The sequence below is a fragment of the Notechis scutatus genome, chromosome 4 (assembly GCF_049901735.1).
Source record: "Notechis scutatus isolate UNSWTSFEM ecotype Mainland chromosome 4, rNotScu1.2, whole genome shotgun sequence".
Classification (NCBI taxonomy): Eukaryota; Metazoa; Chordata; class Lepidosauria; order Squamata; family Elapidae; genus Notechis; species Notechis scutatus.
The window spans coordinates 10,091,931-10,119,094 of record NC_142012.1 but is presented as its reverse complement, the minus strand read 5'-3'; the positions used below and the strand labels follow the sequence as shown (position 1 = coordinate 10,119,094).

Genomic DNA, 27,164 nt, shown 5'->3' with positions numbered 1-27,164 from the left:
TGTTGGATTAGAAGTACGATATACAAACTTGGGGAGTTAATGGCCCACCTGACAAAGCAGCCCTGTTTGTTGCAAGCATTTCTATATCTGCTGCATCTAAAAACAATGAACAAACATCTAAAAACAAACAAATTACACTCCGGGCGACCTCTCACGTGCCAGGGGAAATGGCTCTGCGTGACACTTCTGGCATGCGTGGCATGGGTTCGCCAACATGGTCCTACAACATCAGCTGGAAACCTTTTGATAAGCTATCATAGAGAGGGATGGAGCTGAAGTCCAAAAATTGCATTGGATTCTTTCTCCTGCTTTTCAGCTACTTTTTTTCTTTCAAGCTCTATTGAGATGGATAAAAGAGAATATTTTAAAGAAGAGATTGGACAACGATTTGTCTGACATGGTATAAGGTTTCCTGCTCTAGCAGGGGGTTTGACTAGAAGACCTCCAAAGGTCCCCTCCAACTCTGTTATTCTGTAGCTCAGGGTTGAAATGAGAAATCCTTGGTGCTCTCCTAGTTTGGTTGTTTTCTTGCAGGCATTTTATTACCCAAACTAGGTAACATCATCAATTCGGATCTTTTTTTAGGATTATACTACCATGTTTTTTTCTTACTACATATTTTTTTGCCCATTGGGGGCATGTGATCAGCGAAGCTAAATTGTCCTTTTGTTCAATTTTGAAATGTTTCTGAATTACTGGTGCACAGGAGAAGTAGCTCATAAAACAAAGGAAGTTCTGCATCATTTTATCCAATTACCAGACCAAAAAATTGCCAGTTCTTGCAATATTGTTGTTCTCCAGGCAAGGGTAGAAGTCTTTATTTCCCCAACATCGGCTATATATTTTCTCACGTAATCAAGGCCATTAATAAAATTGATGCCACATATTAGGAGCTCTTCATTGCTACGAATCACGTGTCTTCAGGCTACCTCGTAGGCATTCTTAGATGTTACAGCTTCAGTACATCTTCCAAAATTTTACAAGTGAAGAGACAGACATCAGGGATGTCAAGTTAAAAGCTAGGCATCTTTTACACAGAATAAGTCACACCTGACATTTTTATCCCACAAATCACTGTGGGTATCCCTCACTTTTTATTTTATTTTTTATTTTTGCTACCTACTTCTCAAATATAAGGAGCGGGACAAGAAATCAAACTTCTGGACTTTCAAAAGAATGCAAAAATGCTCTTAAAAGAGACCAAAACTACTTTTGTTACTATTATTTTTGTTACTGCATTTCAAAGGTGACATTTATTTATTTATTTATGTGTCAAACATGTACAAGATAACAAGTATTGGTATGAACATAAACATGAACAAAGTGACATGAATTTTCTTGTTTTTTTCCCCCCTTGAAAACATTTCACTTCTCATCCAAGAAGCTTCTTCAGTTCTGACTGAATGGTGAGGAATGGATGGATTTATATTCCTTGTAGTCATCTGGTCCTTAGCTCTCAGAGAGTCGTTGAGGCCACTTGGGAATTTATCGGTACCCTCAGGATTACCTGAATTAGTGTGCAAATGGGTGTGGAGCTTTCTTGGGACTGCTGAAAGGACTGTGTTGTAGACAGAAGATAGGTGGGATATGACTTCACAATATGTAGACCGGAGATAATTTAGGATACTTTGCAGCATCTTAAGTCATAGAATCCTAGAGCTGGAAGGGTCCATAGAGGACTTCTAGTCCAACCCCCCAACCCCAACTCCTGTCTACAACACAGTCCTTTCAGCAGTCCTAAGAAGGTTGCACGCCCACTTGCGCTCTGATTCAGGTGACCCCCGAGGGCACAGATAGGTCCTCAAGTGGCCTCAATGACTCTCAGAGAGAGTACTAACGACCAGATGACTGCAAAGACTATAAATCCTTCCATTTCCCCATCATTCAAGTTAGAACTGAAGAAGCTTCTTGGGTGAGAAGTGAAATGTTTTCAAGGGGGGAAAACCCAAATCGACGTTTGAAAAGCACCTTTGGGACAACCGTTGAATGATTGAGAATCTCCATACATATTTTGTTACTATTCTTGAAAAAGAAAGATCTCAATACAGTAAAAGCGCCTATGGAAACTAGATACTGGGCATTTGTTCTTAGAAAAAGGAGCAGAGTCTCGTTTTTAAGACCCACGTGCAACTGTGACAAATGCTGAAAGATCCCAGGATCTGGTTCCACATCGCCAGGAAATAAAGAAACCAAGCAAGAGTTTGAAGCCAAATTACAGTTGGTTTCCCAAAGGAAAAAACATCCATCCAACACCTGACACACTATTAACAAGATTGTTATTATTATAGCCAAAGATCCCATATGTATGTATGTATGTATGTATGTATGTATGTATGTACATGTGTGTGTGTGTGTGTTGCTTTACACATACATACATACATACACATTCTCTCTCTCTCTCTCTCTGTGCCTTCTGGATTGTGGCAATAAAAATAAAGATAAGATAAGATAAGATAAGATAAGATAAGATAAAATAATAAAAAAAAATAAATTATATTATTATTATTATTATTATTATTATTATTATTATTATTATTATTATTATTATACACACACACACACACATTCACACATACACACAGTGTATTTATTTTTTTTCTTTCAATTGTGTCCTATTCCCACAGATGGCCCCGATAAGCCTCTGCAGTTTTCTTGGCAAGGTTTTGCAAAACATGGTTTTCCGTTGCCTCCGTCATAGGGCCAAATGAAAGTGACTGGCCCAAGGTTACCCAGCCAGATTTATGCCTAAAACGAAACTAGAATTCACCGTCTCCCGGTTTCTAGCCTAATGCCTCAACTATTCCACGGAATTGACTCTCACTGAACTGTTTACAGAATTGATTAAATTTAGATCAACGTGGGTGGATGTAATAAATCATGGCTTCGATTTATTGATGTATGCATGTCCGTAAAGGTATATCTTGCATTTTTGTTTCTTCTTTTCATGCTTAATCTCTCTTCCTTCATAATATTATGTTTTCTTTTTCACTGTGTTTTTTGTCTTCGCTTTAAAAAAAAAAGTGAAATCTCGAAAAGTTATCCTCCAATAAAATAGAAAGTGATCATTCTTACAAATCTCCACGAACAACAAAAAGATGAATATAACATATAATGTTCTCAATCCTGGCAACTTTTAAGAAGTCGGGACTTCAAATCCCAGAATTCCTCAGCCAGCCAAGCATGGCTTGCTGGGGAATTCTGGGATTTGAAGTCCCGACATCTTCCCAAAGCTGAGAAACATCGGCCTAGAGACCGAAAACTGAGCCGTCTTTTAGGCAGATATGAATTCTGGTCAGTCAAACGGGGGGGTGACAATGATGTCGTCTACCTGAAAATCTAGTCAGGAGGGGGTGGATAAATGTCATCCAACATTCCCTCCAAACAGGCCAGAAATGAAGCCTGGGGCTCAAACCTCTACTGAGGCTCCTCACAAGAGTTGTCTTGGAATAAAAGAAAAATTTCTACAATAATCCAGCAAACAGCAGAGGCCAACGAGACTCCAGACAGGCCAGAGTTGAGGATCATCAAAGCTTCAAAACATTAATGGAAGGAAGGGATCTATCCGTTGAGAAGGAGAAAAAAACCCACCAGCTATGCGATTAGGCTCCAGACTTAGATTGATTTACGAACCAGACACACCATTTAAAAACATTTCTAGCTCCTTCAAAGAGTCAATAAGAGTCCTAGGGAACGGAGCTTGCTAATAGATTTTTTTCCCCACCAAGTTGACTTAAAATGGTTAACAGATTAACAGAGTTGGAAAGGACCTTGTAGATCATCTAGTCCAACCCTCCGCTCAAGTAGGAGACCCTACACCATTTCTGACCGATGGCAGTCCAATCTCTTCTTGAAAGACTCCAGTAATAAGCTCCCACTACTTCCGAGGGGAACTTCTGTTCCATGGGTTGATCGTTCTCACTGTCAGGAAATGTCTCCTTATTTCTAGATTGAATCTCTCCTTGATCAGTTTCCATCCATTATTCCTTGTCTGGCCTTCAGGTACCTTGGAAAATAGTTTGACTTCCTCTCTGTGGCAGCCCCTCAAATATTGGAAAACTGCAATCATGGGTCCTCTGGTCCTTGTGATCAGCCGGGGTGTGGCACAAAGGCAACACAGTCAGATAATCAATAAGAGTCCCTTTAATGGCTCTAACTTTGCCTACAATGTCCAGGTTACCTTCTGCCTGGAGAAAAATTCTCCCAGGAACAGCCTTTAACTGCAGGGAATCAAGTCCAAAACATGGTCAACACAAACTGTAACTATAAATCCAATCAAGCCAAACCGAGGTAATTCGTTTGGCAGGGCAGGAGCAAAAATTCCAGATGTGAAGGCACAGCAAAACTCACATGGTTGGGAAGACCCCAGGAACACAGATAAGCAAAGACAACACAAGATAAAGTCACGTTTGCTCCCAACAGCTGCCACAGTCAGTATTCAGTTCTTTTAAACTTTCATTCCCAGGTGTGGCTAATGGAAGGGAATCAGGGCCCTTTCCTCCCCCGTAAGCCACGCAACCCACGTTGCTCTCTTCTCCGTTCCTCCCTACGTACCCTAGGATGAAGAGGGGGTGGGCCTGAGTCTTCCTCTGAACTCCCTCTCCCTTGTTCTATCTCTCTCCTGCTCTGCCCAGTCGAACTTTGCCCTTCCCCAGCTTCCTCCACAGCTAACTGAGCCACACTCCCATTCCCTGTCAGCTGTTTGTCTTCCTCCTTGGGTTCAGACTCTGACAGGAGCATGACAGTCCTTCTCTTCACTAGACTAGCCAGGCCCAGTTCCTGCAACCACTCATTCTATGTTTTTAGCCTCCAGTCCCCTCACCGTGGTCTCAAAGAACCGATGTGGGTCAAACCCACTGGAAGAAAAATTAACTATTATTCCATGCCATCTATGGAGACCACATCCCAATGTAGAACAGCCTTTTAATACATCTTGGAATTGTGAAATAGCTCTTAAACCACATTACTTCGACGATGTCCATCTCTGTAAACATACAGGTCTGGGTACTGTAGAGTAATTGAGGTATGACCTTGGCTACCAAGATCACCTGAGATAAGAAGGATGAAATGAGCCGGCTCCCTTTGAATGCAAAACATTCAGGATAGCTGAAGAGCTACACCAAAACACCAGCCAGATAGGGGGGGAAAAACATTTCTCTGCAGGCCAGAGGGACTGAATCAGCACGCTCGGAAAAATCTGTAAAAGAGGCACCTGCTTGATAAAATTCCCATTAATTTTGCCAGTTACAGATTTGTGGAAATTTTGTGCAAGTATTAGAACGTTGGTTTCTGATGTTTAATAACACGTTTTTCTTCAGTGGCTTCCTTGCTACCGGAGCGACAGACGTGGCAACACCACTATCTGCATACAAAGCAGCAGGAGCCACTCAATGGTATGTGCTGACACAGGAAAGGGGCGATTAGTCAATCTGATGAGTGAATTAATATACAAATTGAAAAGGAAAGGGGCTAAAATTTACCCGTGCCTCTGTGGGAGCATCTCCAGAAGGTGTCCCCAGGGGAAAGGGAAGTGGGAAAGCTGCCATGCCTCAAGATGAAGGAGGCACTGAAGAAGGATGGACAAAATGCCAGGAATCTTGTCTTAAGTGAGATAGGTAAGACAGAACTAAGTCGTTAAAGGAGAGGAGAAATGTCACCAGACGAAAGAAGTTGGGCCAGAGCCAATGGGTAACTCCTCCCCAATTCCCAACATCAGCTACCAAGACTTGTCAATCAACAAGGCAAGAGTAGCTGCCATTCTTGTCAATCAACAAAGCCAAGCTAACAAGGACCTTGGGGGATGAAAGGGGTCCTGAAGGCCACCCAACTCTTTTGAGTCATCTTTGGATCCAGGCTTGGTGGCTTTCCTTCCCTTGGGCTAGTCTAGTGCCTGCCAATCTAGAGAAAGATATGGGTAAGATTGGATGACTGTGTGTGTCAGACACAGAGTGAGAGAGGAAGAAAGAGAGAGACAGGGAGGGAGAGGGAGAGGGAGGGAGGGAGGGAGAGGGAGAGAAGAAGGGAGAGAGAGAGGGAGGGAGGGAGCAGGAGAGAGGAAGAAAGAGGGAGAGGGAGCGAGAGGGAGTGAGAGGGGAGGGCGAGAGGGCGGAAGAGAGAGCAAGTGGAAGAGAGAGAGGGGCAAGGGAGAGAGGAGAGGGAGGAAGAGAGGGAGACAGAGAGAGGGTGGGAGAAGGAGAGTGGGAGCGAGAGCAAGAGGGAGGGAGAGCGGGGGAGAGGGAGGGACAGGAAGAGAGGAAGAGAGAGGGAGAGGGAGGGAGAAGGAGAGCGGGAGCGAGAGGGAGGGAGAGCGGGGAGAAGGAGGGACAGGAAGAGAGGAAGAGAGAGGGAGAGGGAGGGGAGAAGGAGAGCGGGAGCGAGAGGGAGAGCGGGGGAGAGGGAGGGACAGGAAGAGAGGAAGAGAGAGAGAGAGGGTGGGAGAAGGAGAGCGGGAGCGAGAGGGAGGGAGAGCGGGGGAGAGGGAGGGACAGGAAGAGAGAGGGAGAGGGAGGGAGGAGAGGGGAAGGGAGGGAGGGGGAAGAGAGAGAATGGGAGAGAGGGGGCAAGGGAGAAGGGGGAGAGAAGAGAGGGGGGAGGGGGAGGGGAGAGAGAGGGGAGAGGGAGAGAGAGGGGAGAGAGAGAAAGAGAGGGAGAATGCATATATTGTAATCAGTAGTTCTGCTATTATAGGTAGTCCTTAACTTACAACACTAAACTTTGTTTAGCGACCATTCAAAGTTACAACAGCACGGAAAAAAGTGACTTATGACCAGTTTCTCCACTTACAGCCAATGCTGCACCTCCATGGTCATATGATCAAAATGTGGGTGCTTGGCAACTGGCATGTGTTTGTAGCCATAGCCATAGCACTTAAGACTTATATACCGCTGCTTCACAGTCCTTTACAGCAGTGGCCCCCAACCTTTTTTGAACCAGGGACCGGTTTTATGATTATTTATTCTTCCACGGACTGGTACCTTCTACTACTAGTCCCTAAAGCTGCGCGGAGCTGCTTTAGCCGGGCTTCTCTCTCCCTTCTCAGTCTCTCTCACCTTCCTCAGTGACCTGTCGCCCTTCTTCTTTCTAGCCTTGGGAGAAAAAAAAAAGACTTGGCACAGCCGGCTAGAAAGCACGCCCGAATTCTCGCAGCTTCCCGCCTCCGCCTGCGAGGAAGTGGGCGGCGGGGGAGGCGAGGGGTGCAAGCGTGGGCCGGGAAGCGGGACTGGTCAGGGAATGACCTTCCCGGGAAAGTCGGAGGCGCAGCCGCCGCCGCCACAACTGCTGCTGCTTCTTTGCGCTCTGGCGACGGACGCCGTGGCGCTCCTTCAGCGCCTGTGCTCAATCTGTTCCTCCGGGTCGTGGTGCAGCAGCAACAGCAACAGCTTTATCTGCGCGCGTGCATGTGCGGGTTGACGGGGGAGAAGGAGAAGGAGAGGAAAAGGGAGACTAGCGCTGGGCATATCATAGCGCTCTTTTCTCCCTCTCTCCCCTCACGGCGCCCAAGCTTTGCGGCCCGGTAAAAATGATCCACGGACCGGTACCGGTCCGGGACTGGTGGTTGGGGACCCCTGCTTTACAGCCCTCTTTAAGCAGTTTACAGAGTCGGTATGATCAACTTGATCGCCATTATGTAACCTTCCCAGCAAGCAAAGTCCTTGGGGAAGGGGCGATTTGCTTAATGACTGCATCATTCCCTTAAACAACTGCAGTGATTCACTTAACAACTGTGGCAAAAAAGGGTCATAAAATAGGACAAAACTCACTTAACAACTGCCTTGCTTAGCAACAGAAACTTTGGGCTTAAGAAATTTCCTAAGAGTTAGAACAATTCATCAGTGGAACAACTTGACTGCAGAAGTTGTGAATGTTCCAAACTGTAGGGTTTCCTGCCTAAGCAGGGGGTTGGACTAGAAGACCTCCAAGGTCCCTTCCAACTCTGTTATTCTATTCTAATTGTGGTCATTTTAAATCAAGTATTCTAAATTCACTGAGTCTCCCTGTATTCCAAAAAAAACCGGTTGTGCCTCATGGTTCAGTTGAAGGTGATTTGAGAGTGGCTGTTTTCCAGAGCCGTGAGTGACCACAAGCCAAACATGGGAGTGCATTTAACAGATGTATCCAGCTGCCCAAAAGGTGTTCAGAGCAGGGAGACTGACTGAGAAGGAACAGCCTTTTATCTATGAAAAGAAAAACCTTTCGTTTTTCAATTATTAATAATATCTGGAAGGCTCTTATGGACTTTTTGTGTAAAAATTAAAAAAAAATGAACTTGTGATTTATGGCTCTGATGATTAGACGGGATAGGTTATATAGAAAGAAGAGCAATATGATGTAGCTTTAGAGATAGAGGTTAAAACATATTGCACTTATAACTGTTATAAAAAATATCAGAAACTACTTCTATCTATCTATCTATCTATCTATCTATCTATCTTCTATTTTTTCTTCAACTTCTTTTTCCATTTTGCTTTTTCTTTTATTTCTTTTTCCTTCTATGCTTCAGATGGATTTGTGTTTGTTTTTTATTCTTTTGTTTGAAAGTTTTAATAAACATTGGATTAAAAAGCGGAAACTCCTTTTCCCCCCGCAGTCTCTACCTTGAGATTAAATCAAAAGTTCATTTGAAATCAACCAAGGCTATATACAGAGAAGAAATGTCTGGAAGAATATTTTTCAGCTACATGGTGAAAAACCAGAAAGAAATTTATCATTGTCCCTTTTTAAGCTAACCGGTTCCTCAACAAAGATATTTTCACTTCATACACAATCTAGTCATTCTGGATAGAGATATCCAATATATAATTTACTTATTGCATTAAGCAAATTAAAGGGTATGTAGTTCTCTGGATCAAACTTACTTCCTTGTTTTGTTTGGAAAGGAATAAAAGAACGGCATGTTTCCAGTCGACAGAAAACACGCTGAGCCACTAATATGTATAAATAAAGCAGCTAGCATTGAAGACTGCCAATCCTTGTTCTCTCTTAATAATTCTAGAGAGAGTAACATCCCTTCCTGGAGTTTTTCCAGGTCTTAATTGTGTAACAAGTCCCTTAACCCCAGATCAAGACACAGCCAGACAGCCTCATCTAAGATTATAAGCAAACTTAGAAGGTCACGGCATTTCAAAACAGGGTGCCTCAGACATGGTGAGCAAGCTTGGAGTATTGTGAATATCACTTAAGCTGAATGAAGTGGTCCTTGGTGCTCTGAGCTTGTTTTCTTGAGGACGTTTCGTTACCCAAACTAAGTAACAACATCAGTGTTAGAAGGGAGTGGGATTTGTGGGGGAGTGTTGTGGCCCCCCCAGCGGCCAGTGGATTCAGACAGTGAGGAGGTTGGGAAGAACATGGGCTAGTCCTGGAGTCTGGGGAAGGGTCTGATGAGGGCTCTGTGTCGGAGGCAGAGATGGGGCCAGGGCCGCCTGACAGTTATCAGCTGCCTTCAGACTTGGAGATCAGTGGGGTAGAAGAACAGCTGGAGCCTGTTCCCAGTGTGCGCATGCGCAGAGCTGCCAGGAGAAGGGAACAGCTAAGGAACAAGGGTCGATTCGGGAGTAAAGCCACAGGTAGACAGTGAATGGCCCCTCCCATAGGGAATAAAGAGGAGCGAAAGGGGAGTGGTGTTTGGAGGAGACAATTAGTTCAATTCATTAAGGTGAAGATCTGTTCCTGACTCCTTGCCAAGTACTGTCTGATACAGAGCGTTTGGAAGATATTGGCCTGGCAACTCTCCAAGACTGATAAAGGTCTGTAGTCGTGCAATCTCTTGAAAGACTGTTTGCCAGGACTGTGCTGGAAAGTGAATGAGAGGAATTCACGTTAACCTAAACAAAAAGGGATTTATTGGGAGGAGGAGTCAGCTTCAGGGAGGAGGAAGAGGAGGAGGGGGGAGGAGGGGAAGGACTGTGGGGTCCTTGAAGCTCTCAGAGATGTTTCATTGCCCAAATTTGGTTACACCAACAACAGCATTGATGATATTACCTAGTTTGGAAATGAAATGTCTGCAAAAGAACAAGCAAGCTCCGAGAGCACCAAGGACCCCTCATTTCAACCCTGAACTATAGATATTCCATTTAATTGGTTTTCCATTTGTTTTTGTTTTCTTTAATCTCTCTTTAGGGCACTGTTTCTCAGTGTTTGAAGATGCATGGACTTCAACTCCCACAATTCCCCAGCCAGCATAAGGAATTCTGGGAGTTGAAGTTCACATATCTTCAAGCTACCAAGACTGAGAAACGCTGAAGTAGGGCACAAGCTCAGAATATTGCCAGCTGGTCCTTTCTTAATCATGAGTTATAGTGATGTAATCACCAGGCGACAAATTCAATTCAAAGTCACTCTGTCCTCAACGATGAAACGGGTCCATTTTCCACAATGGAAGAGAGAGGCATTATGGGGGAATTCAAAAGCAGCTATCCTGCCCTGACCAGATATATGTGGATTAGATGAACGATGATAGAAGAGCGTATGGGAACACAACTTCAAATCCAGAACCAACAAAACAACTGATCTGCCAACTCCAACCCAACACAGAATAATCTGAGTCTCTTGCATGGATTTAGAAATTGGGAGGAGGCAGCAAGAAGATTTGGACCCAAGACATTACAGGTTATCCTTGTCTTAGGAACACAATGGAGCCCAAAATTTTCTGTTGCTAAGACATTTGTTAAGTGAGTTGTGCCCCATTTTACGAACTTTCTTGCCACAGTTGTAAAGTGAATCATTGCAGTCGTTATTAAAACGGTTGTTAAGTGAATCTGGCTTCCCTATTGATTTTTGCTAATCAGAAGATCACAAAAGGGGATCCCATGGACTCCCGGACACTGCAACCGTCATAAATATGAGTAAGTTGCCAAGAGTCTGAATTTTTTTGAGTATGGGGATGTTGTAATGGTCTTACGTGTAAAAATCAGTCTTAAGTCACTTTATCCAGTGCTATTGTAACTTTGGTCACTAAATGAACTGTTGTAAGTTGAGGACTGCCTGTATAATTTACTGGAACCTTACCTGCCTATGTTATCTTAATTCCTGAACTTTTCAAGCGTAAAATAATAAACTGCAATGAAGCCCCGTCTCCTTCTCTCACAGCAATGAAATCACTAGCTCAGAGTAAAAATAAATTATCTTAGTAAAAATTCCCCCTTTGCAAGACCCGTTGAATAAAACTGAAAGAGAGACTTACAGGTAGAATTAAGAATTAGAGCTCACGAGGAGAAACAAGGATTTACAAGATGACTTAAAAATGAAAAAATACAAATAACAAAGCAGAGGAGCGATCGGGATTATTTATTTCCTTATATACTGGATTGATAAAAAGAGATTTGTTGGAGTTTGCTACGTTAGAAACACAAAGGGGGCTTGATAAAGACGAAAGCGAGAATTTGAGAAGAGACCAAAAAGGTATCAGAAAGCGGATGCTAGAACTTTCTCTGAGGCTTTTAAAGACGGTTTGCAGAAAGGAGAAAAAAAAATACAGAATTGGTTTACTCAATCAAGGTTAAAATAATGGGTTGTTATTTGGGAGATGCCTAACAGTTTCTTGATGACAACCGGATGGAGACGGTTATTTCTGGTAATGTTTGTTGTTTACTGAGTGGGACTGTACTTTGATGGTTTGAAGAGATAAAATGGACTTTGGATTTTGGTTAAAAAGGGAAAGGAAGGATACAGATTGGGTGTCAACTGCCCCCCTGCATTAAACAGCAAAAGAAACTCCTGGGATTTTTTTTTCTCTATGGATATAGCTTTACTGAAAAGCCATATGGGTGCAGAAGTAGAAAAGCCAGTTCTGACATTTTCACACGCAAACAGCATAGGAAAGTATTTTCTTTTCCTTCCCTGGAGCTCCCATTGTTCAATATCCACCAATCAGTTGCACTTGCTTTATTTTGGAAATGGTCTGTCTGCCTCAGACATTCCCAGTCAATGACCTTGAGATTTGGGTCTATCTAACGCTTAAGCGGCACACTTGCATTCCAGAGTTCCTTCCCAAACTTCCCTTACCTTCTGTCATGCCCCAGCATATAACTTTTATATACTGTTGTTGCCCTCTAGCCCCATCTAGTGGCCAGAGAGACAAATACCAAGTATATTGTTTGAAGCTTACCTCACCCCATTAGCCATCAGCCTGCACTCTCAAAACAAGTGCACGCTGGGAAGCCAGACTCCATTTCCTTTAGCATTTGGAGAAGGCAGAAGAAGCCATCTTAATCTGTGGCACATGGTCATGTAAGGACAAACCCACATCCCACACACAGAACATCGCTAGTGAGATTTAGATTGCTTGTATTTATTCAGTTATGTTTATCAGTAACCCAATACTGCCCCATCTTGTATTTGGTTCTCATTGCATGTATTCCTGTTTTCCCCAGTTTCACCATATCCTGTTCCTTCAATAAAGCATCCAGATCTAGGCCCACGGTTTGTTTTATTGGAGGATATGGGTTTAGCTGCGTGTCAAGCTGCACACAGACTGACGTGTAGTGAGGACAGAACAACTTCCAATGCCTTCCCTTCTCCCTCCCAATACCGTTGTCTGGTAGCGAGTCAACCATGACACTGGGTGTACAGATAGTCCTCACCTTACGACCGCAATTGGGTCCTTAATTTCCATTGCTAAGCGAGTCGTGCCTGACTTTATGACCTTTTAGTTAATCACTGTTGTTAGGCAAATCACTGCAGTGAATCACACAATCTGGCTTCCCCCATGGACTTTGCTTGGCTGCTAAGATCGCAAAGGGAGAACACAGGATGTTGCAACCACTGTAAATACATGCCAGCTCATGTGGCCGTGAGGATGCTACGACAGTTGCAAGTCAATTTTTTTCAGTACTTTTTTAACCTTCGAATGATGGTTATGCACCTGGTTGTAAGTCAAGGACTACCAGTAATAGATACCATTGGTCATATTTACTCAGTATTGTTATTTCTGACCATCCTTATCAAACTTTAACAACTGTATTTAATAGGAGATGATGAAGTGCTACAGATGGGCTTATAGAAACAGGAGTGAGATAGGGAATGGTTTGGTTATATTTCAAGAGACAGTGATAAATTGTTAATGTTGATTATACAATGCTTGTTGGGGATGAAGGGGGAGGTCTCTTTTTCATCTTTCTTTTTCTGCACTTTTTCCCCATTTTTAATGTGTTTTTCTATTCTGTAGTTGTGTAAGTTCTGCTTGTACAATATCCTCTTTAATGTAGTTAATGGGGGGAAAGAGAATTTTCCATTTTCTAGTTGTCTTAGCTAGTTTCTGCTCACTCACTCACACACACAAACACACACACAAACACACATGAAAGGTACAAACAGGCTAGATAAACCACAGCTTCTTTCTGTCCCATCATCTTATAAAACTCTCTCTCTCTCTCTCTCTCTCTCTCTCACACACACACACACACACACACACACACTTGGGGGAACAAATTAATTCTCACAAGTGTTTCTAATCCCAGAGTTTTGCTTCTTTTCCCAGGTTTTTGCAGACAAAGAGGCAAGGCTGGTAATACCACAATAATCCTTCATTCGACTGATTTGCAAATAATTTGACTTGCCCACAAGAAAGGTTTTCAAATTTTCCTTCTTCGATTTCCAAGTGTCGGACGTTTACGGTATAGACTGGCTGAAGGCTGCATTCAAAGGGAGAAGCTCTGTGTTCAATTCAGGTAGTCCTCGACTCACAACAGTTCATTTAGTGACCAAAGTTACAGTGGCAGTGAGAAAAGTGACCTGGGGTCATGTGGTCACTTTTTGCAACCTTCTGACCAGCCAAGTCAATGAGGAAGCCAATTCACTTAGCAACCATGTTACTAACTTAGCAGTGATTCACTAATAACTATGGCAGGAAAGATCATAAAACGGAGCAAATCTTACTTAACAGCTCACAATCTCCTGGTGGTTGGCCCAAAGTCTCCCAGCCAGCTTTCCGGCCTAAGGCAGGACTAGAACTCACTGTCTCCTGGTGATTGGCCCAAAGTCACCCAACCTGCTTTGATGCCCAAAGCAACACTAGAATTCACTGTCTCCTGGGGATTGGCCCAAAGTCACCCAGCCAGCTTTCCTGCCTAAGGTGGGATTAAAACCAGGGGTGGGATTCAGCCGATTCGGGCAAACCAGATGTTAAATTTACATCTGGTTTGCCAAACTGGTAGTTGAACCGACCGGCTGGCCTCACCCGTGCCTCCCAGGAGTCTCCATGTGGCCCGTTTTGGATGCAGGTAAGTGCAGGGTCCGGGCAGAGGCTCTGGGAGGGTGAAAAACGGCCCTCCCAGAAGTTCTGAAAGTCCGGAAACGGGCTTGTTTCCTGCTTCCAGAGGGCCTCAGGAGCCAGGGGAGGCTGTTTTTGTCCTCCCAGAGGCCCGAGGGAAGCCTCCAGACTCTGGGGATGGCGAAAACGGCCCTCCCGGAAGTTCTGAAAGTCCGGAAACGGGCTTGTTTCCTGCTTCCAGAGGGCCTCAGGAGCCAGGGGGAGGCTGTTTTTGTCTTCCCAGAGGCCCGAGGGAAGCCTCCAGACTCTGGGGATGGCGAAAAACGGCCCTCCCGGAAGTTCCAGTAGGCCACACCCACCATGGTGGCGCCCACCCAGCAACCAGGCAGAGAACTAGTTGTTGGGGTTTTTGAATCTCATCCCTGACTAGAACTCACCATCTCCTGGTGATTGGCCCAAAGTCTCTTGGCCAGCTTTTCATGCCTTAAGGCAGGACTAGAACTCACTGTCTCCTGGCTTCTAACCTGGTGCCCTTACTACTAAACCAAACCTTCACCTACATTTTCCTGGGACATTCACGGACTACACGGAAGGAGGAAAAGATCAATCTCATCCTAAAATCAGAAGACATCTACCATGCTTTCCCCAGCTAGGAATCTTCTGATGCAACAAGTCCACCATCTGCGAATTCCAGACCCCAAACCTCCAGGCGGGAATAGCAATCAAGACTGCATCCTTCTCTCCACCACACAAACTGGCTTTCATCATCCTTACAACGCCATAAAATAGAGCAATATTATTATCCCCATATTACAGGGTACCGGAAGGAGGATGTGTGAATGAAGGCCGAGAGTAAGAGACTAGCACTGGCAGTCCTCCACTTATGACCATAATTGAGCCTGAAATTTATGTTGTTAATTGAGACATGTGTTTTGTCCTGTCTTGCAACTTTTCCCACCGTTGTTAAGTGAATCACCGCAGTTGATAAGTTTAGTAACCCGGTTGTTAAATGAACCTGGCTTTCCCCACTGACTGTGCTTGTGAGGAGGTCACAAAAGGGGGACCTCGTGACCTTCGGCCACTGTGATGGTCATAAATACGAATGGGCTGCCAAGCCTCTGAATTTCAACCTCGTGATCCACGGAAGAGGCTGCAACGGTCATAACGGTGAAACACGGTCATCAAGACACATTTTCCCATGCTATCGTTCACTCCGAAGGATCACGAAAGGAACGGTCGTAAGTCGAGGAGTATCTGTACTATTCCTGCCCATGTCTAATACCTTGAACAGTTTAAGCCCAACTTTTTTTATGTTCTTTAGTTATTTGATTTGTAGACTCGTCGCTCCTTGCCAGCATCCGGATTTCTCCCCGGTTTGGCTGAGGCAGACAATTCCTCGGATCGAAGTGTTTCTGTGCATTTAATTGGCATTCCTTCCTGTCCTTTACAAGCAGATGTGGTTTTCTTTTCCTTACACCGGGATGAATAATGAATGAAAACAAAGGAAAGGAAAGGGAGGGAGATTAAGCATGTCTTCCAAGGCCCAGGGGCAAGAGAAGGAGGAGCAGAAGAAAGCTAATGCATAATCCCTCCCCCCCAACAACAACCGCTCAAAACTTCCAACTTTTCTCAAAGGCATTTTAGGCAGGTCAATCATGCATTTACAGGCTTAACTACACAGGATATTAAACAGAAAGAAAAGAGAGAAAAAAATAAGGGGGGGGGAAGCCATCCTGTATCTCGATGTGCAACGGTTGGCCCAATGGGCATTTTAATCCAAACCGGTGTTTCTGCCTTAAAAGATCTCCGGGTTATCTAATATCAAGGGATTAAATGAACAGGAGGTTGTGAGAATTAGTGATATCGCTTACGCGATAGTGTTTTACTACTGGTCTTTATCACCTTTCTCCTGGAACTGTGGGAAGAGACACACGGGCACGGCGGGAATGAGTTGGAATCACATTGGGGAGAGAGATTATAAACAGGAATTGGAAAGCACCAATTTTCAGTGAAACCACTTTAAAAATATATAAGTCTTACCTATTCCTTGGAGTCACTCAAAGCTTTGATTATACACCTTTGAACCATTTAATTTGGAGGCACCTTATTTTATAGTACACTGCTCAAAAAAATAAAGGGAACACTTAAACAACACAATGTAACTCCAAATCAATCACACTTCTGTGAAATCAAACAGTCCACTTAGGTAGCAACACTGATTGACAATCAATTTCACATGCTGTGGTGCAAATGGAAGAGACAACAGGTGGAAAGCATAGGCAGTTAGCAAGACATCCCCAATAAAGGAGTGGTTCTGCAGGTGGTGACCACAGACCACTTCTCAGTTCCTATGCTTTCTGGCTGACGTTTGAATGCTGGTGGTGCTTTCACTCTAGTGGTAGCTTGAGACGGAGTCTACAACCCACACAAGTGGCTCAGGTAGTGCAGCTCATCCAGGATGGCACATCAATCTTGTGGCAAGAAAGTTTGCTGTGTCTGTCAGCGTATTGTCCAGAGCATGGAGGCGCTACCAGGAGACAGGCCAGTACATCAGGAGACGTGGAGGAGGCCGTAGGAGGGTAACAACCCAGCATCAGGACCGCTACCTCCGCCTTTGTGCAAGGAGGGACAGGAGGAGCACTGCCAGAGCCCTGAAAAATGACCTCCAGCGGGCCACAAATGTGCATATGGCTGCTCAAACGGTCAGAAACAGACTCCATGAGGGTGGTATGAGGGCACGACGTCCACAGGTGGGGGTTGTGCTTACAGCCCAACACCGTACAGGACGTTTGGCATTTGCCAGAGAACACCAAGATTGGCAAATTCACCACTGGCACCCTGTGCTCTTCACAGATGAAAGCAGGTTCTCACTGAGCACGTGACAGACGTGACAGGGTTTGGAAATGCCGTGGAGAACATTCTGCTGCCTGCAACATCCTCCAGCATGACTGGTTTGGCAGTGGGTCAGTAATGGTGTGGGGTGGCATTTCTTTAGGGGGCCGCACAGCCCTCCATGTGCTTGCCAGAGGTAGCCTGGCTGCCATTAGGTACCGAGAGGAGATCCTCAGACCCCTTGTGAGACCATATGCTGGTGCGGTTGGCCCTGGGTTCCTCCTAATGCAAGACAATGCTAGACCTCATGTGGCTGGAGTGTGTCAGCAGTTCCCGCAAGACAAAGGCACTGATGCTATGGACTGGCCCGCCCGTTCCCCAGATCTGAATCCAATTGAGCACATCTGGGACATCATGTCTCGCTCCATCCACCAACGCCACGTTGCACCATAGACTGTCCAGGAGTTGGGGGGTGCTTTAGTCCAGGTGTGGGAGGAGATCCCTCAAGAGACCATCTGCCACCTCATCAGGAGCATGCCCAGGCGTTGTAGGGAGGTCATACAGGCACGTGGAGGCCACACACACTACTGAGCCTCATTTTGACTTGTTTTAAGGACATTACATCAAAGTTGGATCAGCCTGTAGTGTTTTTTTCCACTTTAATTTTGAGTGTAACTCCAAATCCAGACCTCCATGGGTTGCTAAATTTGATTTCCATTGATAATTTTTGTGTGATTTTGTTGTCAGCACATTCAACTATGTAATGAACAAAGTATTTAATAAGAATATTTCATTCATTCAGATCTAGGATGTCTTATTTTTGTGTTCCCTTTATTTTTTTGAGCAGTGTATAAATAGCAATAGCACTTAGACTCATATACCGCTTTATAATGCTTTACAGCCCTCTCTAAGTGGTTTACAGAGTCAGCCTATCGCCCTCCAACAATCTGGATCCTCATTTTATCCACCTCGGAAAGAAGGCTGAGTGAACCTTCAGCCTGGTGGGATTCGATCTGCTAAACTGCAGTAGGAGTAGCTTGCAGTACTGCACTCTAACCACTGCGCCACCAAGGCTCATTTAATTTTAATTAAATTAATTCAATTTAATTAAATCCTTAATTAAGGGTAAGATATTTCAACTGCTGTTGTTTTTTACATCTGTAGTACTTTTAGCAATAAGTCGATTATAAACTACCGTATATATACAATATAATTACAGATAGTTGACTTGTGACTGTCGTTGGGGCCAGAACATCTGTTGATATGCAGAGGTCATTAAGTGAGTCATGCACAATTTTAAGACTTTTTTTTTTGTCACAAGGATTAAGTGAATCATGTGGTTGTTGGGTGAATCTGGCTTCCCTCATTGGTTTTCCTTGTTGGAAGTTGCCAGAGTAGATCACAAAGGGCAATCACAGGATCCCAGAACACTACAATCGTCATAAGTACATGCCAATTGCCAAGTGCCTGAAAGTCTTTAAATCTGAGGAACAGATGTAAAGCACTTTTCAGTCCTGTCATAACTTTGGACAGCCATTAAATGGTTGTAACTCGAGGATCACCTGTACTACTTCCACTCTCCAAATCACAGGCCGCCATTTTTTCTCGCTTTAGCTCAGTTTTGTAGGCGCTGATTTGCAACTTTTGGGCAGAAAAAAAAAAGCCATTTCCTATTCTTTTTCTCCATCTGGGGCTCTTCAAAAGCCCTGGACTACAACTCCCATCATCCCCTAGCCAGCAGAGCCGAAGAATTCCTGATTGATTCAAACTGGAAACGCCAGGGCCAGAACCTCAGAATTACCATATGCAAAGCCACGGTATCATACAATTTTACAGACAGGAAACTGAAGCTGGAAGGCCGTAACTGGCCAAGGCATTGCCATGACAGTCTAGCTTAGTGTTGTGTGGCCTGAAGGCCGCCAGCCCCACCAGCAGCCGAATCAGAGGAGGAGGAGATGTGGGAGTCTCTCTGTGTGTGTGTGTGTGTGTGTGAGAGAGAGAGAGAGAGGGAGAGAGAGAGGAGAGAGAGAGGGAGAGAGAGAGAGAGAGGAGGGAGGGAGGGAGGGAGGGAGGAAAGAGGGGGAGGGAGGGAGAGAGAGGAAGCGAGGCAGAGTCTGGGCCATCCGTCAGCCCTCAGATGGAGAGTCAACAGCCCCCAGGTCTGGAGGTGGCTGATGAGGAAGAGGAGGAACAACTGGGTCCAGTGCCTGACGCGCAGATGCGCAGAAGGCACAGGAGAGGAGAGCAGTGGAAATCTATGGGCCGATCCTTGGGACAGAAGAGCCACTGGTGCTAGCGAAGCCCCACCCTAGCTTTGGGGATAAAAGGCAGGGATCAGAGGTCAATAGATGCGGCCGGACAGACTTGTTACCTTCAGTTAGAGAGAAACTTTTTGCCAGGGCAGCCTGCTCTCCTAATAAAGGAACCTTTTAGTTAACTTCAGAGGGTTTGTCATGTTTGCTGGGTCAGAACACTTAGGTTTCCAAAATCCCACTTTTATTATAGAGAGATAAATTTATTGATACAATTTCCGCGCTCCAAGCAGAGCCATGTTTTACTCCAGAAATAATTTCCATTAAGGAGAAAGAAAAAGAAAAACAGCACAAAAGAATCTTCATCCTTTTACTGGCACCACCTAAAATACTTTTCCAAGCACTAAAAGAAAAGTTTCCAACAGGTGGGAACATCCTGGATTTTGTATAAGGCATCCCTCCGTTTTCCATCCCTTCCCTACACATCTTCGCTCCCTTATGACTACAAGGACCATAACTGGGGCTTCTTAGCATCCCCAGAGGACAGGAGAGCAAATGATGGTAAGAAACTACAAAAAAGATTCTAAAACGCAGTTTCACAAACAGAAACATTAATCCCCAAAGAACCAAGGCAGACATTGGCAGTTCTCACTTAGCAAACCGCCCTATACAGTGACTGTTCGCAGTTGCAACTATGCAAAAATAACTTTGTGCCCAATCCTCGTATTTACGACCTTCGCAGGTCCATAAAGCAAAGGAAAGTTGAAGTAAGATCGTAAGAACAGTCGTGGTTAGCTACCGCTTCGCTTTATAATTTATTTGCTGGTCCCATTAGGGGTCACTCAACAAGAAAGATCCTTTCAGCTTTTGAGAGCAACTGATTTCTGTACAAAATGGCCTCAAAGTGCAGGGAATTCTGGGAGTTGAAGTTCATATATCTTTGTCAGGCTAGGAAAACACTGATTTTTGCATCACCGAACACTCCAACTCTCTGGTCTTAAACTCCGTAATTTCAAGAGGAAAACACCCCTTTTCCAATCCCACACAAGTTCTTTTCTGGTGCAAATGAACCCTCTGATCTAAAGTAGGGGTCTCCAAAACCTGGCAACTTTTTAAGACTTGTGGACTTCAACTCCCAGAATCCCTCAGGCAGCCATGAGGAGTTCTGGGAATTGAGTCCATATATATCTTCAAATTGTCAGGCAAGAAAAACACAGATTTTGCATGACTGAACACTCCAACTGAGGAATTCTGGAAGTTGAAGTCCACAAGTCTTAAAGTTGCCAAGTTTAGAGATTCCTAATCTGAAACAAGGGTCTTCAAACTTGGCAAGTTGAAGATTCGTGAACTTCAACTCCCAGAATTCCTGAGGTAACATGACTGGAGGAGGAATTCTGGGACTTGAAGTCCACAAGTCTTAAAAATTGCCAAGTTTGGAGACTCCTAATCTAAAACAGGGCCATGCCACACCATCTCCAACCTTTGTTTGTGCTTTGATGGCCAACCCAAGACCAATGAACCACACGCACACTTGAATATGACTGGCTGTAGAACAGACGCTTAAATTCCAGATGACACCCCCCCCCCCGCCCCCTTCAATGACAATCCCCTTTTGAAGGAGCCATCAATCTTGTTCCTCTCTGAAAATAATCCAAGGTGAGGATGGGAAATAAGTTCATTGCGCAGTAATAAGATTTATTGTGTGCTGCCATAAATTATGCAAGATTTCCAAGAATTAATCCTCATAACCCAACTTTATGCCTCTCCCTCTCTCTCTCCCTCTCCTCTCTTTCTCTGCATGGATTGTGTCACTTCCAACTTCAGGTAAGAACATAGAACAGTTATTGATGTTCATCAGAGAAAGGGGTAAATTACAGAAATGCAAAGGAAATTGTGTTTTTTTTAACAAGGATCTACACCTGGGGAAGGTGCCCTTAAATTTATCAGCAACAGAATTAATCTATTCAAGATCTCTTTACAGGTAGCCCTTGACTTACAAGAGTTCATTTAGTGACCATTCGAAGTCACAATAACACTGGAAACAGAGATTTATGACCATTTCTCACACTTATGACTGTTGTAGCATCCCCACGGTCACGTGATTTACATTCAGATGCTTGACTCACGTTTATGACAGTTGCCGTGTCATGTTACCTTCTGACAAGCAAAATGAATGGGGAAGCCAGATTTGCTTAACAACCGTGTTACTGATTTAACAACTACAGGGACTCACTTAACAAATGGGGCAAGAATATTCGTAAAATGGAGGGGGGGGGAAACCTCACTTAACAAATTTCTCAATTAGCAACATAAATTCTGGGTTCAATTGTTTGTCGTAAGTCAAGGACTACCTATTTTGGGGGATGCTTTCTATCCAAGCCAGCTAAAGCATCCTTTAAATGTCACTTGTTTTAGTTTGTATAAATACTGTTGTGAGAGATGAAAGTACAGGTAATCCTTGACTTACGACCACAATTGAACCCAAAATTTCTGTTGTTGAGTGAGACATTTTCTTGCCACAGTTCTTAAGTGAATCACTGCAGTTGATAAGTTAGTCACTCTTTTGTCAAGTGCAAAGGTCGTAACTGAAAAACGGTCATTAAGTCACATTTTTCAGTGCTGTTGTAATTTTGAACGGTCACTAAATGAATTGTTGTTAAGTTGAGGACTATCTGTATACAAGTAGCGCAAAATGAACACACACTTCACCAGGTACCTATTATACATACAGCTAGTTCTTGACTTACACCACAATTGGGACCAGAACTTCCATCATTAAGCGATGTGGTCATCAAGTAAGTCACACCCAATTTTACCTTTTGCCACGGTCATTAAGTGAATCACCACCATTGTTACGTGAATCATAGCGAATCTGGGTACTGGTAACCACATGAACCCAGGATCCTGCCAGTATATAGTAAAAAAGTAAATTTCCCGTCCAGTCACGCGGGTGGTGATTCACTGACTCTAGGGGGCGCTGTTCATCTCCATTTTTTAGCCTAAGGAGCCAGCATTGTCTGAAGATACTTCCGTGGTCATGTGGCAAGCATGACTATATGCCGAGGTGCACGGAACGCTGTTTCGTTCCCACTGAAGTGGTACCTATTTATCTACTCGCTTTTACATGCTTTCAAACTGCTAGGCGGGCAGGAGCTGGAGCAAAGAACGGGAGCTCACCCTGTCGCACGGCGCTCGGGTCTCAAACTGTCAACTTTCCAGTGGACAAGCCCAGCATGTCTTAACCACCGGGCCACCGCACCCCTCGTCTTGTAAAGACAATGTTGAGTGGCAATCGTGCAAATGTCGATTGTGTGGCTGCAGGCTAAACGCAAGAACTGAGTGGCAAGTCACTTCTTCCAGCGCCATTGTCGTTTTCCACAACCCTTCAACGAATGGCCGTAAATTGAGGATTACCTGTACATTAAAAAAGCAGGCAGTCCCAGAGGAGTTGATACTGAATTGATTACCAAACCAATGCTGTGTTTCAGCGTTTTAATTTGGAAATCAGAAACGAGAAGTACAGTACAGAAAACAATTTTAGAGTTGCTTTAACGATGCAGATATTAAATGCTGAACCGACGGCTTTGACAGAGAAATAATCATCCACTTTGGAAGAAAAAACCTCCAAAAAGATTGAGGACATGACAGCAAACTTTGGATAAAGACCCCGATATGACAGGTTTGCTATCTGTCTTGCACTACAACCACCATCTTCTGACAAAGCAAGAGCAACCAGTGGATTGATACCTGTTCACCAAATGATATCCTATCCTAAAGACAAGCTTTTGCTTTTGGATAGAACATCTGGAAGTTGATGCATCACACAGACTTAGTCTAGAAGCCGTGCTTCGAATGTTTTTTTCCTGCAGGAAACCTTTAAATCCAACTAAAAAACCTGGTTTGGTATTAGCGAGAATGCCTAACCTGGATTTAAGAACAGGGATCAGTTATATCATAATTTCAGAAGGCTTCCCGACATCAGACAAAAAAATCTGGGAGAGTCAAAAAAAAAAAGGGTAGCAAATTGTTGGCTTTGCGTTTTCCATCGAGGAAAATGGGACACCAAAAACCCTTGGCTGCCCTTAAATTTTCTGCAGGTGGACTTGGAGCAGCTTACTTCACGGTTGTTGCAATGTGATGGGGCCAACTCTTTGTTCAGCTAATTTATGTTCTCCTCCGTTTGTGTGAAAGCAAACCGGTGGAAGTTTATGGAGAATTCTCAGCCTTCCAGGTTCAGAGTTGTCCCAAATGTGCTTTTTTTTTAAAAGAGGCAACTGGACTTTCTGGGTTTGTTTGTTTTTTTGAAGATGTTTCGCTTCTCATCCAAGAAGCTTCTTCAGCTCTGACTGAATCATTCCCCACCAATCCAGTCAGAGCCGAAGAAACTTCTTGGATGAGAAGTGAAATGTCTTCAAAGAAAAAAAAAAAAAGTCCAGTTGCCTCTTGAAAAAAAGCACCTTTGGGTTAACTTTCAGTAAAATTATATATTAGGAAAAAAAAACACCGTGGAAGGTATCAAAACTGAAGAAATTAAGGATGCATAATTTTGTGAAGTTACTAGTCCCATGTAAAAATAATCTCTCCTTCTGACTCAAGCTCAACTCCTGACTGTCTATGGCAAATTTAAGACTTGTGGACTTCAACTCCCAGCTTTGCTGGTTGGAGAATTCTGGGAGTTGAAGTCCACAAGTCTTAAATTTGCCATGATTGGAGACCCCTGGTCTATGGAGATGCTCAAACCTCCATGTGACGATTGTCCCAAAGGTGCTTTTTCAAAAGGCAGCTGGACTCATCCAAGCTTTTTCCACGGATGGCTGCAAGGAATATAAACCATTCCGTTCTCCACCATTCAGTCAGAACTGAAGAAGCTTCTTGGCTGAGGAGAGAAACGTCTTCAAAGAAAAAAAACAACCCAGAAAGTCCAGATGCCTCTTAGGGGATAAAAAAAGCACCTTTGGGACAAGCCGGTGGAAGGTAAGAATCAGCCCAACTTTACTACCGGTCCCGTCCCGTCTCCATGCCATGTGGGGCACAAGGGTTTTCACTTGGGCACGCCAGGTGAGCCAACACCTGGTGGCAGAAGCCCTCCAGGTGCAGAGGTGGAGAAGAGCCGCGGAAAGTCCCTTTAAGGACCACTAAAGTTTCTCTCGACCTCCTCCCCGCCCCCCGACACACACACATACACCGGACTTTCTGGCGCTGCTGAAGTCCGGGGATGATGGGAGCGGTGGTCCACACTCACCTTCAGCCTCGCGGGGCAAGAGGGCGAAGAGAGCCAAGGCGAGAAGAAGCCGCGGCGGCGCTGCGGGGCAATCCATGGCCAAGCAAAGAGGGCTGGGTGTAAGAGGCGAGCCCCGCGGGGTTTTCCTCGGCTGCGAACTCGCGGCAGGATTTCGCCTGGGCACCATCAGAAAAAGCCAGGCGACCCCCCAATCTCCCCTCGCCCCGCTCTCCAGCCTTCCTTTCCGGCTCCGGGCAAGGCGGCAAACAAAAAGGAGGCCCGGGGAGGAGATCTCTTTTATTGGGATCCCCGCAAGAGCCGGACTGGCTGCGGACCGCGAGGCAAGTCCGGGCTGGACAAGCGAAGAGCGAGCTTGGCGGCCAAGCAAGCGACCGGTCTCTCTCTCTCTCTCTCTTCTTTGCGCCAAACGCGGCGGCGGCTTCTCCAAGCGGGCGCCCGGCGCAACTTCTCCTCCCTAAGTTCTCCCCCGCGGGCGGAGCGACCGGCCCCTCCGCTCGCGATCCCGCAATCCCGCCCCCCCCCACTCAACGGCTTTGGAAGATCCCCTCCTCCTCCACCCGGATCCCGCGTTGACGTCGCCCGCCCGCCGGCCACCCACCGAGGCTGCGGCGGAACTGCCCACCGGCGCGTCCCGGGCGAGGCTTGCTTTTTCTCTCTCCGGGGCGCCCGCAGCTCGGGCGCCGCTCCAGAAGGAGAAATGAAAAGGGGGAATCGAGCCCCCAACCGATCGACTCCCCAACCCCCACTCCCACCCTCATCCTGCCAAGCAGAGTCCCCGGCTCGGCTACGTTGCTGCTTCGGCGGGGAAAACTTTACCACGCGGGCTCCTCCGGTCCATCCCGGCAGCGAGCAAAAGACACCCACCCCCTCTTCCCAGATCCGATGCAGTGTGAGATCTCCAGTCCAAAAGATCCGATGCAGTGCAAGATCTTCAGCGCAAAATCTCTAGTGCAAAAGATCCGGTGCAGTGCAAGATCTCCAGCGCAAGATCTCTAGTGCAAAAGATCCGGTGCAGTGCAAGATCTCCAGCGCAAGATCTCCAGTGCAAGATCCTATGGGGGTAGGGGGAGAGACGAGACGGGTGGGTGCAAAAAGCAGATCGGCGAGTTTTTCTTTCCCCCCGCGCACGCCCCAGCCTTCCTCCTCCCGGGCTTTGTGCAGCGTTGTGGGTCGGTGTGTATGTGTGTGTTGCCAGCTTCCCTTCCCCCCAAACCCATTTAGCACAAGCGAGCCGTGCAACCTCTCTGCAATCCTATCTTGGGAAGCGCCGGTTTGCAACCGTGGCGGGCTGGGATTTTGCAACGGGGAGGGGGGAGGTTGTGGATCCCGCGCCCAAAAGCGACCGGCGAAGGGACATTTTGCAAGAAGGCTTTTTTAAAAAAAAAAAATTAATTAAAAATCACTCGCCTCCCCCCTCCTCTTTAAGCCACGACAAATACTCCCCTTTGTGCAAACCACCCACCCAAATCTCTTTGTTTTTTGTAAGGGGCTCCGACTCCCATCCCGGGCAGACTCGAGGTGAAAACGGCGGATCCAGGGAGGGGTGGGCAATGGTGGAGTGGGGGTGGCGATCGTGCTGGGCTGGCCAAGATTCCGGAGAGTCACGTGAAAAAGAGAGCGCGAACGGAGCGTGCAACCTGAGCCTGAGACGGAGGTCTCCAACCTTGGCAACTTTAAGCCTGGCGGACTTCAACTCCCACAATTCCCCAGCCAGCAAAGCTCTACTCCGGTTACTTTTGAACGCCCCCGTGTAGGGAAATGGAAAGGCTATTGCAAAGAATTCTACATAGGAAGAGGGGCTAATAGATTTTTAATTTCATTTATGTATTGGTATCACACCTGTATTGGTTTTACAAATCAAGGCAATGAGAAGGTATCCTACACACAGCCCTCCTCCCATTTTCCCCACAACAGCAACCCTGTAAGGTGAGTTGGGTTTGAGAGACAGTGATTGGTCCAAAGCAGGGGTGAGGAATTCTGGGAGTTAAAGTCCACAAGTATTAAAATTACCTCTGGTCCAAAGTCACCCAGCTGCCTTTCATGCCTAAAGTGGGACTAGAACTCTCGGTCTCCTGGTGATTGGCCCCAAGTCACCCAGGCGGCTTTCATGCCTAAGGCGGGACTAGAACTTTCAGTCTCCTGGTGATTGGCCCAAAGTCACCCAGGAGGCTTTCCGCACTAAGGCAGAACTAGAACTCACAGTCTCCCACTTTCTAGCCTGGTGCCTTAATCACTAGACCAGAGTGGCTCTGTTTAATATGTCTCCATGCATTCCCCTGCTTATATAATATCTATTCATCACCATTTCATTCGGTATTTTGAGCTTATGCAAGAAGAAATGTACACACACACAATGTAGCTTCTTAGTTTGCGATAAACCCTTTTATTTCCCTATGTTGTGTTGTGTAGATGTAAGATTTAATCAAATCTGAGTTGCAAGCACGCAAAACTGAAGTCTGGGATTGAAATTTATCCTTTAGACCTGCTTTTGGGCATCTCACAGAGTATAAATGTTTAAAATTGGGTGAAGCCTGGTTAAAAAACCTACATGGATCCATCAGATTTAATTTTTATTCAGAAGAAATTAAATATAATCAGTATGATTATTTCCTCAATATTTAGCCCTGCAATAAGA

The 27,164-nt window shown here is 45.2% G+C and overlaps 1 protein-coding gene across 1 annotated transcript in view; it reads right to left on the bottom strand.

The window, feature by feature from the left end:
• The window catches only part of FRAS1 (Fraser extracellular matrix complex subunit 1), a 419,940-nt gene extending 394,989 nt beyond the window's left edge, over positions 1-24,951 (bottom strand). The window contains 1 exon segment of the mRNA XM_087962750.1: positions 24,530-24,951. Within this exon segment, the coding sequence (XP_087818876.1) occupies positions 24,530-24,695 (166 nt within the window). The 5' untranslated portion in view covers positions 24,696-24,951.
• Positions 24,952-27,164: the final 2,213 nt, after the last annotated feature.